Source organism: Podarcis filfolensis, assembly GCF_964270895.1.
Source record: "Podarcis filfolensis genome assembly, chromosome: 4".
In the NCBI taxonomy this organism is placed as follows: Eukaryota; Metazoa; Chordata; class Lepidosauria; order Squamata; family Lacertidae; genus Podarcis; species Podarcis filfolensis.
Window position 1 is genome coordinate 79,442,323 of NC_139607.1, and position 17,152 is coordinate 79,459,474.

General features: G+C 38.3%; 1 protein-coding gene across 4 annotated transcripts in view; it reads right to left on the reverse strand.

Annotated features, from left to right (window-relative positions):
• Window positions 1–17,152, reverse strand: part of CDK8 (cyclin dependent kinase 8) — a gene marked incomplete at its 5' end in the record, with an annotated part of 40,026 nt that overhangs the window by 11,073 nt on the left and 11,801 nt on the right. For 3 of the 4 annotated variants that reach the window (XM_083609208.1, XM_083609207.1, XM_083609206.1), the window contains 5 exons: window positions 407–538; window positions 3,138–3,195; window positions 10,883–11,023; window positions 13,660–13,770; window positions 14,361–14,436. In XM_083609208.1, the coding sequence (XP_083465334.1) occupies window positions 407–538; window positions 3,138–3,195; window positions 10,883–11,023; window positions 13,660–13,770; window positions 14,361–14,384 (466 nt within the window). Of the gene's footprint in view, window positions 1–406; window positions 539–3,137; window positions 3,196–10,882; window positions 11,024–13,659; window positions 13,771–14,360; window positions 14,437–17,152 lie in introns of those variants that run through there. The other variant, XM_083609209.1, reaches the window with a different exon arrangement.

Here is a 17,152-nt window from a genome sequence, read left to right on the forward strand (position 1 = left end):
ATTCAATAATGCAAATCAGTCTTCAGAATTAAACGTTGCTGGCATTTCTTATCTAATTAGTGAAACCATCTGTAAATTCAATGTGGTCTTTGCCAGTTAAGTGCCCTGAAGTACTTAAGACTTAAGAGTGATGCACATGTTTGGGCAACCAAACATGATAGAAGACTCAGCCTTAAAAAGTAAGGTTCAGTGAATCACTTTTCTTCCACACTAGAATCACAATGCTTTCCTATATTTTCCAAATGCCAAAATGCATTGCAGGTGGTTGGGCTAGGCGACCCTTGTGATTCTGTCCAATTCTAAGATTTCAAGAGTAGACATCTTTGTAAACAAGAAGGAAGGAAACCACACCAGGGAAAATTAGAATTTAAAATATGGAAAATCAGGTATACAGTGCATTACTTACCAATAGCTTTGGTATAATGCCTTGCTCCAAGCAGTAATTCTGGAGCTCGATACCAGAATGTTACAACTACTGGATCCAAATCAGCTAAAGGCTTCAAAGGTGAATTAAATAGTCGGGCAAAGCCCATGTCAGCTGTAAAAAGAGGGGGAAGATGCTTTAAATTTTAGCGCACAGACTGCTTACTCAGAAATGAGTGAGCTCAAATGTGACACACACTGCAAACATCCTCAGTCTAACTTTAAAAAGTTCCCTTTAAGCTTGTTTCTAAAGCATGGTACAGAAAATGAAGCATTATTAAATCATAGCTAACACACTTTTGATCATGCAGGTTCTGAATCAAGCTGATCATTCCTCAGAAACTTGGGAAATCTGGTGTCCAGCCCAACGGAAAAACACACAAGGATTTATATATGGGAAAACAAGGCAGGTGTATACTAGGCTGGAAAGATTTCCCATTTTTAGAAGCCAGTCCTTTATTAACCTGACAAAAACAGTTCAGCTCTTAGGAACTAAGGCAGCTGGTACATTTCCATCTCTATTATCACAGAAAACTGATATTTGAGGCTGTTACCGATTGTAGCTGAATTGCATTTAAGCTTAGATGGGAAGAATTCCCAATTCCTGCTATATTCTAGTGCCTCAATACTTTTCACCTATCAGGAAGAATTTACAAATGAAACCTGGATTGTTTGCACCCATACTCAAATAGCAGAGAAGTATTTAACTTCTGTAAGAAAAACTATTTCATACAGTTTGAGTGTAGGCGCGAACATACAGCTCATTATTTTACAAATTCCAACAGACCTGATGATCCAAGGTTGCAGTTGTAGACCATACAAAGAACTGAGCCAGCTTTAAGACTGTGAAGCCTGTGTGTTTTTAAGGAGCAAGGTTCCAAATCTCATTTTCACCAGAGATAAATTCATCTCCCTTTGTCCTACTAACAAGCGTGTGTGCCTATTCACAGCCCTATTTAAAACTGTATTATGCTTCATTTTAGATATTGAAAACAATTTAACTTTTTTCTATCTTAGAAGGCAAGAAACATTTAGCTGCTGGAGGAAAAAACGCAATAGCTCCAGAAGAGAGGGGTGAGTGGGAAGTACAGTGTTTATATTCAAATACGTGTGTTGTGTGTGTGTTTTAATGCTTAAACAGTGGAAGTCCAAACATAATTTTGTTGTTGCTTCTGTTGTCAAAATAAGGCAGTGTGTCTTCAGCTTTATTATACTTTTACGAGTCAATCTTGCCATTCTTGGCACTGGATAGGTTAAGTGAACTGGAGAGGTCTCTTTCACATCCATCCATGCAGTGTAACCATTTTGGGGAGCAATCAATTAGTTTGAAATGTTGTACACAGCTGTTGCATGCAAAAGTAGCAGGTAGTCCATTTCCAATAAGGGAAAAGCTGTCCGCATCACAAGAAGCACCACTTCAATTAACGCCAAATATGTTGGGAGGCTGACCTACATTATAGCCATGGTTTGCTTACAAAAGGACCTCAGTCTGCCAGTGTTAGTACTCTTGTATGTTCACAAACCTTTTAAAGAGTCATGTGCTCAACACTGGTCTAATTCTATTCCTTTTGAACTTCATATATAGGACCACCAATGAGAAAAAACCCCTGCTTTTGGCAGTTGATCAATAGTCTCGAACAATCAAAAGAATGTATGGAATTCTGTGTCAATTACAAAACAATTCATCTCAGATCACAGCAGCCAAATTCTAGGGGCTGAGGTCCCTTTGCCTCCCCTAAAATATTTGAGGGAGCTGCCCCTCAAAGTTGATGGGCATTGTCATTCAAATGGTGTGTGCGCGCCATGTCATGTGATTATGTGGGGCTGGGCTTCCCTGCCCCTCCCCATTATTTTGTTCAAGTTGGCACCCCGTCTCAGATAATTAGTCAGAGGACAGGAAAATATACACCTTTAACATCTGCTGGTACAAACACTTACGTCCTTAGGATACCAACATACTTCCGCAACATGCTGGATCATACCATTATGCAAATTTTACTGCTACGTTAAGAGTTTCATTTAATTATTTTTTAAAGAGCATTTTTATAGAATATGGAATCTGTGTCACAAGAAGCTCCCCCTACAAAAATTTGTCCAATGTTATCTTATCCAGTGAGAGCCAGTGTGGTGTAGTGGTTAAGAGCGGTAGTCTCATAATCTGGGGAACCGGGTTCGCGTCTCCGCTCCTCCACATGCAGCTGCTGGGTGACCTTGGGCCAGTCACACTTCTTTGAAGTCTCTCAGCCCCACTCACCTCACAGAGTGTTTGTTGTGGGGGAGGAAGGGAAAGGAGAATGTTAGCCGCTTTGAGACTCCTTAAAGGGAGTGAAAGGCGGGATATCAAATCCAAACTCTTCTTCTTCTTCTTATCCATTAAAAATGCTGTTTTAATTTCCTTCAAGCAATGCTTATACGCTTTTAAAATTTGTCTCCCATCCCTGAATAATCTATCTACCCTCTCAATAGCACTTTATACAACTGTTACTAATGTTCGTTTTATTATTGATATTTATATAATTCAGTACTATTGTAAAGTAACATTTTTAGAGGCAAAGGAGTCCTTCACTTTTCTCCATCCAACATTAACAAATTTTACCTCTTTTCATTTTATGGGGTTTTATGTGTGATCCAGAAAGTATTAACCTGGTTAGCTGTACCTTTAGAACATTCTATCTTAAATGCTACACTGGGACTTATCAAAGATATAAACATACCAATTTTTACTCTTCCTCGCTCAGGACCTTCACCCATAACTAAAATATTAGCAGGTTTCTGTGGAAAAAAAAAAATACAATACATATACCAAGATAAACCTAAACATTTGTGCCTAAAATTAGCAGTTTTATTTTTCCAATTTTAAACCAAAATGCAGTGGAATGTCATTAATAGTGCCTGTGGATTATTAGTTTGCTATAAGGTCATATGGTTGACCAAATCAATTTTCTTCCCCGTCTTACATTTTCTTCCTCTTAGAAGAGCTTCCTTTCAATAACTTTCCACACCATGCTCTTCTGTCAGATGAGCAGTGTCATTACAGAATTCACCTGGGAAAAATGTTGGCTCACTTATTTCCAGTATTAGCCAATTACAAAAAGCAATCAATGAAATATTTTGCATATCTTCCTAGATGTTACTAGATGAACATTTAGATTCTACACAAAACTTTTACATTTTGCTCTTAATGTATCAATTCAGCCACTATAAGAGTGGCTTATAAGAGTTTATTCTGAAACTACCACATCTGCAAAGGCAATGTTTATAAGAATTGCCTTTGCAGATATGGTAGTTTCAGAATCATTACGTGAGAAGCAAACATTGGTACAATTGCTTTTGAAGCTGTATAGAGCTACACCAAAACTATTTTTGCTGTTTTCTTATAAGGTTTATAAACCTATATAAAATAACCATTAACCATCAAATTTAGCCAAGGATGATGTGTAGAGTAGTATATATCCGGTTCAAGCCAATTTCAAGAAAAAACTACTTCTTTTGAAAAAAAGGCTTGCATCAACAGCTCAAAGCACACCACTTTGGGCTATTGTTTAAGTGGGCTATTATTTAAGTATGTAGAAAAGGATTTGCTCCATCTGATCAATATTGTCATGTGAAGCAATTATGTGAACACCTATCTGTGATTTTAAGCAAGCATAAAATGTATGCCAGATAAAAGTACTTCAAGGAAGCTTTGATAGATGAATGAAAACATCTTTGATAGGAACAGATGTAATCTAGTACAATCACAGACACATAAATGTGTAAAGAACAAATTCGAAAAAGGGTATGACTCTGGACAGGTTTAAAGATGGCGACAAGGCAGTAAGTTACACTAAGGTGTGTGCTCTTAGCCAGGAAAAAAATATAAACTACTTGTGGCACTATTAGGCCATTAGTCTCTTGTAGGGACTGGTACAAGATATTTATGAACAAACAGAGCAGAATATGCAGAATTCTCTTTGATCTAAATGGAAAGAGATATTATATGCTAACACACTGCGTTTTTGGCAAAGGCAGTATCCAAAAAAGCGTCATCTCCGACTTTATTTATGGCTGGATGCTAGTGTGATGCCATTATTGAATATATTAAAGGGGGCTGATTTGGGGATTCTGGAAGACTGTCATGTCTCACATAATTTCAGTATCCATTTTACCAACTCTGAGCCTTAAGAATGTAGGATTTCCTAACTGTCACGTTGTCTAAGTAATTATTTCAGGAAGGTCAGCCTGTGCTGCAGCTCTCAACGCCACCTCTCTCCTCTGCATTGCTGCTAATGACACTTAGCATGGCTCAGGGAATGTGCTACGCAGAGAAGCAACTGCAGGCTAGATTAATCTTATTTTTCTCCCCTTTTGAGTATCACTAAATCCATGGGATCATATAGAAGTGAATTTCTCAGAATTATGGATCTGTACACATTCCAGGTTTTCAAATATTGGGGAAGAAGGGTCAAGAGCAAGTTTGCATCAAAATCTTAGCCTTTACACTATGGCAAAGCTGTATGCTTAATTCCTTGTAACAATCTAACCACCTTTTACTAAAAATATGGAATAATTACTTGGGTGGAACACAGCTTGCTTCCTTTAGAGTGCATTTACACTAGCTTACAAAGTTTAATATAAGAATCTGGTCCAGAATCACTTGCTGTTCAGTAACAGTAATCTGCCAGTATCATCAACCTACCATGATATAAAATACAATTACAGTGGGAGGTATTCTACTGCTATATTAATCAATCAGTTACTTCATATGTAAACAAAGAAACCAAGTACAGTCATACCTCGGGTTAAAGTTGCTTTGGGTTGAGCGTTTTCGGGTTGCGCTCTGCGGCGACCCGGAAGTAACGGAACGTGTTACTTCTGGGTTTCACTGCTCGCGCATGCACAGACGCTCAAAATGACGTCACGCGCATGCACAGAAGCAGCGAATCAAGACCAGCGCACGTGCAGACGCGGATTGCGTTGTCTTCAGGATGCAAACGGGCTCCAGAACAGATCCCGTTTGCAGCCAAGAGGTACCACTGTAATCAAAATACAGCATTTCTATATACTTCTGGCCTGGAACCTCTAGTCAAGGATCCTCAGACACCCAGGACCTCTACCCACACTAAGCTGTTTCCAGCTTCAAGCATTCAACAAGCTCTGGCTAGTAACAATTCAACCTGTCACACTGCGGCAACTTCTAGAAAATTTAAGCCTACCCAGAGGCTTAGAAAGTTGGTGTCATTTTAATCTGTTTTAGTATTTTGGGGATGTTTTAAAGTAGGGTTGTGATTTTTCCTTGATCTTGCTGTTGTTTCTTTTGTAAAACGTTTTGAAGTGGGGGGGGGGTTACAGTCAAGAGGTATCTAAATTTTATGAAATAAACACACACACACACACACACACACACACACACACACACACACAACTTCAAAAAGGAAAAAGCAGTGTGAACCCAAAATGGCAGTATCAGCAAAGTACTGTCTCAGAATAGAACAGTATTTTCTTCTCAATGTAGAAACCAATAGCAGTTCATCTTTCTACTCTCTTGCTTGCTACCTTCAGTACTCCTTTAGGAATTGAAGTGTGGCACTTGCAGTCTACTCCTGTTCACTGTTCTAGCAAGCCGGACATGCCTTCTATGTGGATAATCCATTTAATTCTTCCGCTGCCCCAGTTCTCCATTTCTCTACCTTCCCCACCTGTCAGCACTTTGCATTCATTCTGTGACACTGAACGTAGTTCGCTTTCACTAGGCAGTTTGGTGGGAATTGCTCCCCTTAGCCCCCCCCCATATTTTGTTTTTATGCTGTAAACCTTGGAGTATATCAAGAGCCCCCCGCGCCCCGTTGTTCTGCTTTGGCTAAACAGCATGTGAGTTTGCTACTGGTATTAATACACAATGACAACAGGTGTGGGATCACTTATCCCAACTTTACAAATTTGGAAAATTAGGGTGAGAGAAAATTTGACATCCTAGTTTAAATTAATCCAGCACTTTAAGCAACGTAAGAACTTAGTTCACAGAAAGGAGGAGGGAGACCAACATGGCACACAGAAAGAGTAGCTATGAGGGAAGTAAGCTTAATGATGGAGCAGCATGGAATAGGAACACCATAAAATAGTAAAGAGAAACTGGTGAGAATCAAGATAAAAGCTTAACTATAAAGAATGAAGATGTTAAAAGTCATTAATATATGCTACAGATAGCACCAGGCTTTCCACCAACATACAGTGTTATCAACTAATTAGAAAACACAAGTAAGTAGAATTTCTGAAGCACAATAATTGGTTTTTTCAGTTGAACATTTTAAAATATGCCTAAGGAAAAAATAAAATAAAAAGGTACATGGTACAGAAATGCTGCACCTACACAAATACAAAATACACTATATTTTGTTTTGTAACCAGCTGTTTTAGCTTGGTGAGAGTCTAACTTCTTATACTCTGAAAGCAATCACAGAGGTTGAGTTGCCAGTTTACTTACACAACTTCAAGCAACACAGAATATTAAAATCAGCATATAGTGCAACATGAAAGGCTGTCACTTTGATATGGGATTACAGATCACAGGAAATAGGTCACATGAATCTTCTAGACAATTACATTTCTAAGGACTAAAAAATGCTATGGAAAAATAATTCCCCCCAAGTTAAACCAATGCTTCATTTTTAATAAGTATAAATAAACCAAAGGACTAACCTTTGGTTAGTTATATGGAAAACATGGGGCTAAGCCTTGAGCCAAAAGCAGCTTGGATATATCTGATCTGTTAAATGAATTTTTGTAGACGTACATTTGAGGAAAATTAATTTTTTACTCTGAGTTTAACTAGAGCTTCTGCATTTACTACAAAACCCCAGATAGTCTAAATCTAATATGATTGAAGTATAATTTAATTTTCTAGTACTTGAAAAAGTCTGAATAGCTTAGACAAATACTGTCTGACTTTCCTAGTTAAAAAATTAAGATGTGATTTCTTGTATCAAAGCCTGAGTCCCTCAATGAGCTTTGATTTGTCTGTGATACTAATGGTCCTGGACCATTAAGATAAAAACAAATTTCTAATATTATGAGCACACCCTGGATTGTTTCAGTCAAAGACCAATTATGCACTGCCCATCACACTTTAGTGCAGTTACTTTCTTGTTTGATCACAACATATTTGCCATTTGATCCAAGCCAAACGATTGTTTGCCTTGCCCTTCAAAGCAGGATTGTTTCCAGCTCTGTAGGCTTACAGTTAAGTCCAGAAAAAGCAAAGCCTGCCTAACTTTTTTATTGAACTGGGTGGAATTCAACTTTACTGTCTTTCAATGCAAACTGTATTAAATCCCACCCAAAGTGAGCATACAACTAAGGCATCCAGATCCTAATGATTTCGACAGAACACAGCTAATTAGAATGCTACTTAGGTGGCATGGATGCTGAATCAGTTGAAACAACATATTCCCAGGAATGAAAACTTGTGGTATTTACATATGCTGTGGACCATCATTTCCAGTCAAGTAAATTAAGGACTATATGAGTCATATTCGTGGCACATCCAATTATTTTACAGATTAGTTCCACCTACTCTGTTCAGGGCTTTTCCCATTTTAATCTTTACGCTTAATACTTTCTCACTTCATTCCTTGTAGTGGAAACTTGGTATGATTCAAACTATACACTGATTTACTTCTGCTCATACTTCAGAGGTCAGGAACTTGTTAGTAGTCTAACCTTTCTTGTTTGGCTGTATATCACTAGAATATGGTTGGACTGTTAAACTTCTGGGTGACACTCTACCAAATTTTGCTCAGAGTGGACCTAACATCAGGTTCATTAATTTAAATGATTATGCGTAGAATAATGGTTAGTTGAATACTACCCTCAATCTTCAGAATATTTTACTGGAGATGTGGAAGTTGAAGAAGCAAAGTTAGTCTGTACCTACATACCAACTATCTATTAACTTGTGATATAGTACAATATATATTGCAGTGCCTCTCTGCCTTTCCTACCCTGCTGGGAAGCACAGTTTCCACGTCATTTTTGATAAGCAGTCACAAAGCTCTCTGAATGAAGAAGCAGTCTCTGGCAGATTGTACACACAAAGACAGCCTGATTTCTAAGAACTGCCTAATGAATTGTAGCCACAAATCTTATAGCTTGTGGAGAACATTATGTCTTGGAAAATCTAGTTCCAATACTTGGTGACTGCATAGGTTAACACAGACAGAAAGGAAAAACTTTAGATGCAATTTATGAACACCAGCAGAAATGACAATAGCTAGACGGGTTCAACTACAATCTTAGGGTGGGTTCTGAAATCCAAGATTTGCTCCAAATGTGCAAAAATGTCACCGACTGCTAAGAGTCGTAAGTAAGTTTTTGCACCAATTTAAGGCAATTTAAGCCTTGTTTATATGGGACGCGGGTGGCGCTGTGGGTTAAACCACAGAGCCTAGGACTTGCCGATCAGAAGGTCGGCGGTTCAAATCCCCGCGATGGGGTGAGCTCCTGTTGCTCGGTCCCTGCTCCTGCCAACCTAGCAGTTCGAAAGCACATCAAAGTGCAAGTAGATAAATAGGTACCGCTCCAGCGGGAAGGTAAACGGAGTTTCCGTGCACTGCTCTGGTTTGCCAGAAGCAGTTTAGTCATGCTGCCCACATGACCCAGAAGCCGTACGCCGGCTTCCTCGGCCAATAAAGCGAGATGAGCGCCGCAACCCCATAGTCGGTCACAAATGGACCTAATGGTCAGGGGTCCCTTTACCTTTACCTAAGCCTTGTTTACTATTCAAAGTTTAGAGACTGCCAATCCATGCTTGGTGTGTTACTGTGCTCTATTCTAATTTTAGAGTCTCATCTGATGATTATTTTGCAATAGGCAATGCAGCCCATTTCTTGTATCTAATTTCATCAGATGGATGACATTGGTCATACAAAATGGCCAGGTATATATAAAATGAGCAAGATGTTCCAAGCTCCAAATGCTGTTTTATGGATTTGGGACTCAGCAGCAGTTCTCTAAATCCCTTCTTTCAATAACCTTTTCTTGCTCCTATGGTTGCTTTGCAGCACTTCTAAACTTCAAATGAGCAGAGGCCACCAGTACATTTCATAACAGCCCAACAGAGGTAGCTGCTGGTCTAGACCATACTCAAAAAACTGACCTACTAGCCTCTAATAAATTTACCCATCTCTTGAGACATCCACTTCTGTTTTCCGCATACTGGCAAATATTTACAATGGGAAACTTTGGTTTCTGATTAATAATTTCATGCATGATATTAACTTCAATAGAAACAATTACCCACTTTTGGTACTGTTTGAGCATTGGCTGTGCACATACAAATAAATGCAGCCTTGAATTTGAAACAAATAAGAAATCCTTCCTCACAAGCTGATAGGGCGTTGAACACAGAGAGGTTAATCTAGTCAACAGTAGGCTCAGGAATCAGGCGAAGGAATGAAACAAGCTCTTATGTTCTCCAGGGATTCACACATAGGCACCATGGCCACAATGGGCTGGAGCAAACATACACCATCCAACTGTTTACTCCAACACCCAAGTTTGCTAGAATATTTTAGTCCACCAAGGATTAATATTATGTAGGGATAACACTGTAACCTGTTTATACTGGCACTGCCTGAAACATGTATTGGGCAAAGGAAGGAAAGAATGTGGTAACAATGAAGTACCTTTCTATCCAATGAAAGGGCCTGGCGTCTAGAAAAACAAGTCCCCCCCACCCCAAAATATGATCTTAATAGGCTTCCGCAAGGTACGTTGATGCTCATTAGCTTAGGAAAATATACAAATTTGTGGGGTAGGGTCTTCTGTGGCAATTAGGCAAAACAGTACCACCATGTTCAGAGGCACTCAATTTCAGACTGCCAGATGCTAAGGGCAAACATCATAGATGGCTATCTCTACCATTCTGACTGTGAATCTTTAAGAGCTATCTGGCTAGCAATTACCATATATAGCAACAGTGGTAAACTGTATTAGGAATGGGAAGCTGTGGTCCTCCAGGTGTTCTGAACTACAACACCTACCATCCTTTATCTCTGACCATGTTGGGTAGGGCTGATAAGAATTAAGAGTTTAATAACATCTGGAGGGCCACAGGTTCTCCATCCCTGAACTAGACAGCTCTCTGGTCTGACCCACTAAGGCGATTCTTAAAAAGCTTGCACAGAAAATTAGACGTTAAATATTTCCCCCAAAAAATCTGAGAGTTGCAAATATGCAGTCATGCTTAATTTTGCTCTGAATGTGCTCTGTTTGCTAAAGAGGCAATGTAAAAGCATCTATGGGAAGAGGCCATTTTCTTTTCCAGGTAACAGAAATACACATTATTCATTAGACATGTATAGTGCCAAATTACAAATTAAAACAAATCATTAGTGCCTCGGTACCTGATATCCTCTATGAAACACCACCACTACATATAAGCCTTATACCCATTTCTAATCCCCACTGTAGATCTACTTACCAAATCCCTGTGTAACACCCAGTTAGCATGTAGGTAATGAATACCATCTAGGATTTGATATAATAGAGATTTCACCATTCCCCGAGGTAACTGAACTGGCTTCTTGTTTGCTTTAGAAGCTCTGTGAAACTTTATTATGTGCTGAAAAATAGAAAACAAGCATAGTTAATAATGACTGGTACAAATATTTTGAGGCAATGCTTCAGCAAATAAAATCCTCCTGGGTTCATTATGGCATTTCTTGGGATTTGAACAAAATCATGTATAATTCTCCACAGAATTAACCATCCTCCGTTTAGTTAAGCACTGTGTTCATGTTTAGTGCTTTAGCTTCATATTACAATTATCTTTTCATCTTAATTTTATCTATCTTGTATACCACATTGTGTTAGTATTATACTCTTCTCACACTCACAAACCCCTTTTGCCATATTCTGATTATTTAATAGGGTGTTTTATTATTTTTAATAAGATTTGAATAATGCTTTTTCATAATGCAATAAGATAAAAGAAACTAAACAAAAACAAAAACAGAGAGACCATATCTTGAAGACCTCATTCTAAAATTGTATTTCTCCATTCACACTCTAAAGATGTGACTATAACCATGTTAAAGAATGAAAAACTATTCATACGGTAAAGGTCAAATATATACCTGAAACACGATTTGTTCAGGAGCTTCACAAGCAGACCTGCATACATTTATAATGCTATGAATCTATGCATTTCCACCTCATCAACTGTACAGCCATTTTTTACTCATAAACAAAAGCTTCCAGCAAAATTTAAGTCTAAAAGAAAAACACTTTTAAACAATTTTTTAGTCCATCTCTTTATAATTTCATCCATCTTGACAATCTGACCCAAGCTTACTGATAGTAATAACAATAATAAAGTCTTTAAAGTTCATTCATCAGGGATCAGAGTTCCTTTAACTTCTTTGGATACTGCATACATATTGTTTAAGGGTCCAACATTTCTCATCTGATCCTTGAAACTAAGGCTCAAGTTAAAATCTAAGAATTATATTTTATAAGACAGACTACTGTAAAAATAGAGAAAGAGAAGTAAGACTTTATAAAGAACCACTATGAAAGCGATTAACATTTTTCTTGGGGCCTTTGTGAGGAAGAACACATACAAACCATGCAGGAGATAAAAAATAAGTGTTCTTCTCATGTTTGCATCCATACATTATGCTGGAATTGCCAAGTACCATGCAACTATGAACAGACAGGTGTCTAAATTGTGGGATATACAACCAACATGCTTAAATCTAATTAATGCATGAAGGCCTGCCAGGCTTAGCTAGGTCATACTCCCTCAACCTTGGAAGAAAGGGCTACCAAACTCTGTTCTCTTTTTCCTTTCCACCATGTGAACCCAACCATTAAGGATGTTTAAGCTGGATGCTCCAAGCTTAGACTGTGTAGCTTTAGCAAGCTATCTTTGTGTATCAATAAAAGTAATTTAGAAACCCATACCATTTTGGAAACTAAGTTGTGCTGCCTGTTTTTTATTGCTGTTGCATGGAAAAGAACATGAATCTGATCTTTAAGGAGTTTGTAAGTTTTTAACTTACTAAATGTGGGGTTTACTTGATGCTAAGGGAAGTGGAGAACTTTGGAAGAAACTTAAAAGGGGTTATTTTAAAGGTCTAACAGCCTATATTTCCACAGTTTACTTTGCTGCATGTTTTATGATTTTAAACATCTGCTGGGACTCTCTCACCAAAGATTACCATATTTTTCCATGTATAAGATGCCCCCATGTTTAAGACCAGGGGTCAGCAAACTTTTTCAGCAGAGGGCTGGCCCACTGTCCCTCAGACCTTGTTGGGGTTGGACTATATTTTAGAGGGGGGGAAATGAACAAATTCCTATGCCCCACAAATAACCCAGAGATGCATTTTAAATAAAATGACACATTCTACCCATGTAAAAACACCAGGCAGGCTGCACAAATAAAGCAGAGATACATTTGTACACGGAAAAATCCAGGGAATTCTCCTTTTATTCTTTAACAAATCTCTGCTAAAAACCCAACATAAATGAGGCTCCACAAAATAAGGTCCAGCAACTGGGTCAATTAAGCCCTTTGAAGGATGGTATTAGAGCTGCTTAGGACTTGCTTAAGAACCACTTTCAGAGACTAGAAGGCAGAATATTAGGCCAACCACATACATTCCCTTCTCCAAATCATCCCTCTGGCCAAACTAGTTGCTGACCCAGGCTCAAAGAACAACATCATGTAATTTTTGTGCTCATAAATACTTGGTACCAACTTCTTTTCTTTTAGGCACAAGCAAAAACTTCACCAGGCATTGAAAAGTATTTCTTGAGTCCTATTATTTTTTAAAAAGCAACAACAATGCCAACGGATAATTGCGCTGTTATATGCTGATTGTTTTGTTTGCATTTATTGATGTTTATTTAGAACATTTTAAGGCAGTGTGATTCTTCATGTTCATAGTCCGTGACATTTAACGGATGCAGAATGCTTAAATATACAGTGGAAAAGAGGAGAGTTTCCCACACAGAAAACTGCCATGTTTGAAGCAATGTATGAAGTTCCCCCAAATCAAGGACAAATGTGTATTTCAAAGAATGAAAATGAAAGGAACACTGTGTACTATGGAGCGGTTTACACATCACTTGGGTCTTTTTCTTTCCTTGTAGCATGCTTCAGAGATGAGCAATCTGCTGCAGAACCAATTTATTGGTTTCCAAACAATAGTAACCATAGCCCATTACCTGCTAACAAACAGACTTCCTTACCCAAAGGTCATGTTCCGCATAGTCAAAGAGAAGCCACACTTTTCTATCAGCATGAGACAGAAACACTTTTTGCAGAGAAATTACATTTGGATGTTTCAGCTCCCGAAGCAGCTGTAAAACAAATGCTATCCATTAGGAAGGTGTTCACACTCAAGCCAGAAAACAGAATCGACAATTCTTTTTATAATTTTAAGTTCTTTAAATAAGCTGGTTTTTCAGAATTAATCTTTGATGCTCTTAATCCACAACAAAGAATGAATGAACAAAGGAAAAGAAAAAAGAATATGGGCTTCATTTTAATTAAGGAGGTATAAAGAGTTTATGTCTATAAAGACAAAACCAGACTACAACTAGGTCAAATGTACCTCCCTCAGGATGCAATGATGCTACCGAAATTATGCTTATACGAATCATGGCATTATGCACTAATCAACTGCATTTTCCATATAGCATCACACAAAGCTCCTGTATAACAAATCAGACAATTGTACACACTCACTGGCAGAAACTCTCCAGGGTTTCAGACAGGGGTCTTTCCCAATCCTACCTGGAGATGCAGCGAATTGATTTGTATTTTAATATAAAGCTTTTAGATACAATATATACTGTATCTTCCATATATGAAAATGTGTTGCATGTGGCCATAACTGAAATTATATTCACTAATGAAAAAGGCTTAATTTACCGTTAAAATTACTTACTGCTATTTCTCTGCATGCAGACATAGAAATTCCAGTACCTTCTATTTGCTTTAGAGCGTAATCTTTATCATCTTTCCTGTGAAAGAGAGAACAATCTTCAAAAAGTGCACTGTAAACTCAAAAGTAGCCTTATGAGCACTATTTAGAATCAAACACACAATTAAGTGTTTGGAATGGGAACAGAAACCAAGCAAGTATAAGAAAAAATAGTTAGAGTTGAATTTTAAACTGAATACATGAGAGTCCAATCTGACCACAAAACTTCCCACCCCAGAAAGAAATATTTGTCCTGAAAACACTTATGCTGAATCATTCATAATTTTCTAACAAATAAAAGCGGGGAAAAAAGCACTGCATAGACATGACTTTTGTGGTCGTCTCTGCTTTTATTAGCAATGCAGTCTCTCATTTTCTAAGTGCTTTGACTTCATAGTTCTCTGGAGTAGCATTTAAATTGGGTTTCATAACAGAACACTTACCACACAGGTCATTCCAGGAATTCAGCTTTTGCAGTGTTAAGATATTTAACAGCTTTCACAAAGTCAAAGTTTGATAAGGGAACTAACCCAGGTAAGAATGGGATAAATTTGTCTAACTGGGGTCCAGGGAACAGACACTGCTGCATTGCTGAGACAGGGTGGGTGTGGAATCAAATGATGAATTTATTCCCAGTCACTCAGATATAAACACATACTTTAAATTGCCTCAGAAGAAAACAAACTGGTTCTGCAAAATTTAGTTGCATCTTTGCTCACATTTTATGGCATATGCTTAAACTTCACCCCAATATGGCCTAGATCCAGAAATCTAATGAGTGCGACTCACAAGTCACTTTGTTGGGGACAGGAAGTTATTTGCTCATTTTCTCTTCTTCTTTTAGCCCCCAAAGGCTGGGGGACCCTTTAGGACAGTGTGGAAGGTGACACGGGGTGCTACAGGGAAAATCAGAAACACTATCTCCAGAAACAGCCCCCACTGGATCAGAAATACCTGCACAAACAGAAGGACACCTTACACTTGCAGAAAAGCAAGTCTGGATCTGACCCAATGTCTTTACACAGTTCATTTCTGCAGGTTTCCAAGGAAGCTAAAGTTAAAAATATTCAAGTTGCATTTGTTCCTATGGGAGGCAGTTAAGCATATGCTATCCAATGAAGTATTTATAAGGATATTTTACGGGGAGCTACAAAATGCTTGTTTAACATGACAGCAGAGAACATAGGTAATTCTGAATACAGAAGCCAAGTGAAGAATAATGGGCAGCAACATGTGAACATTTCCTTCACGCTTTATTTCGAAATTGATGCTTTTGTAGCACTTGGACATGATTTTCAAGAAGCAGTGAAGTACTGGGAGGAGAAATATAAGTAATGGTCAATGGGAGTATATGGTTACGTGTCGGGCATGAGGAGAAAACATGCTAAATTTTAAGGCGCGCTGTCGCCTTTTGTAGAGACTCTGAGTAGACTAAGCAAAGGAGGTGCTTCTACACTGTTGACTAAGTAACAGCTTGCATTCATAGTCATTTTTAAACTTTAGCTGGCAAAAGTATTATTATTCATTAAATGTGTATGCTGCCCTTCATCCGCAGATCTCAGGGTGGTTCACAATAGTAGGAGGCTGCGCAAACAGTTCGTTGGGTTATTGGGATCACTTCCAACCCCAAAGACTGTCAACTCATTTTTCTTCCCCTATCACAGAATCCACAATTCCCAGGATTCTAAACTGGTTGCTAGATTGCAGGCTTCATATCAAATTTCACACAAAGAACTTTAGAAGACTAGCAGCTCAAAATCTGGACAGCTATAAGGAAATAATACTTAATGCCACTGCAAGACATTCAGGTTTTTAATTCTGTTGGAACATTAAACCTGGTATGGTCAACCTTAATTCCTGGAACCAAGACAGCTACAAATGAATTAAAAGCAGCTCAGGGTGTTGTATGTGGTTTCCCCATCTTAGCCTCACAGCAGCCCTGTAACTGAGCTCAAGAGACAGAGCAACAGTTAGAAGCATAGTAAACTTTATGACTCCCACATGGTAACCACTACATCATAATGGCTCTTGCCTTTGGCAGGATATTACCAATATGTTCTAATACACTGTTAATTAGAAAGTTGCATCAGCCTTGATTAAGGAAACATGCACTTTGCAATCTAATACTTAAAACCATTATCTATCTCACGAAGAGGCAATAATCCAAGATGATACTGCATCACAGCACTAAATAAAGATGTTCTCCCAGGATGTGGTCACGTAGCTTGTTACCTTTCCCACCTGCCTTCATACTAACTTTCTGGTATAAATGTAACTTCCTCCACATTGCCTGTTGCACCTGTGGTTTTAAAGCTGCCTTATTGAGAAATGAGATCAGAAATAGGGCCGTCTCTCAGTGCATTTTTCTGACAGAACAGAAAAGCCACAGAAGTGTCACATTAAGCTTCTTTACTCAGTTTGCCAAAAGGCACTACAGTACCTGAAATCACACCTGAAATTTCCGATTTTGAACAAAAAACAACAACAAAAAAACAGGTCCCAGAGCACAGCCTGAAAGCACAGGAGAACTCTAGTGTTGCTGAAGTTAAGGAGGTGTCTGTATGATCAGTGCCTCAAGAGATTGATGCCTCGTGTATGCCACCTTGGGTTCCAGGTTGCAAGAAATGAGAGATATAAATGTATATTTATTAATATTAATAATTATAATTTCCTGGGTGGGATTCTGAATTTTAAATTTAATTTTAAAGAGCGTATGATGGGGTATGATGGGAAAAGCATATACAACACCCTGAGCT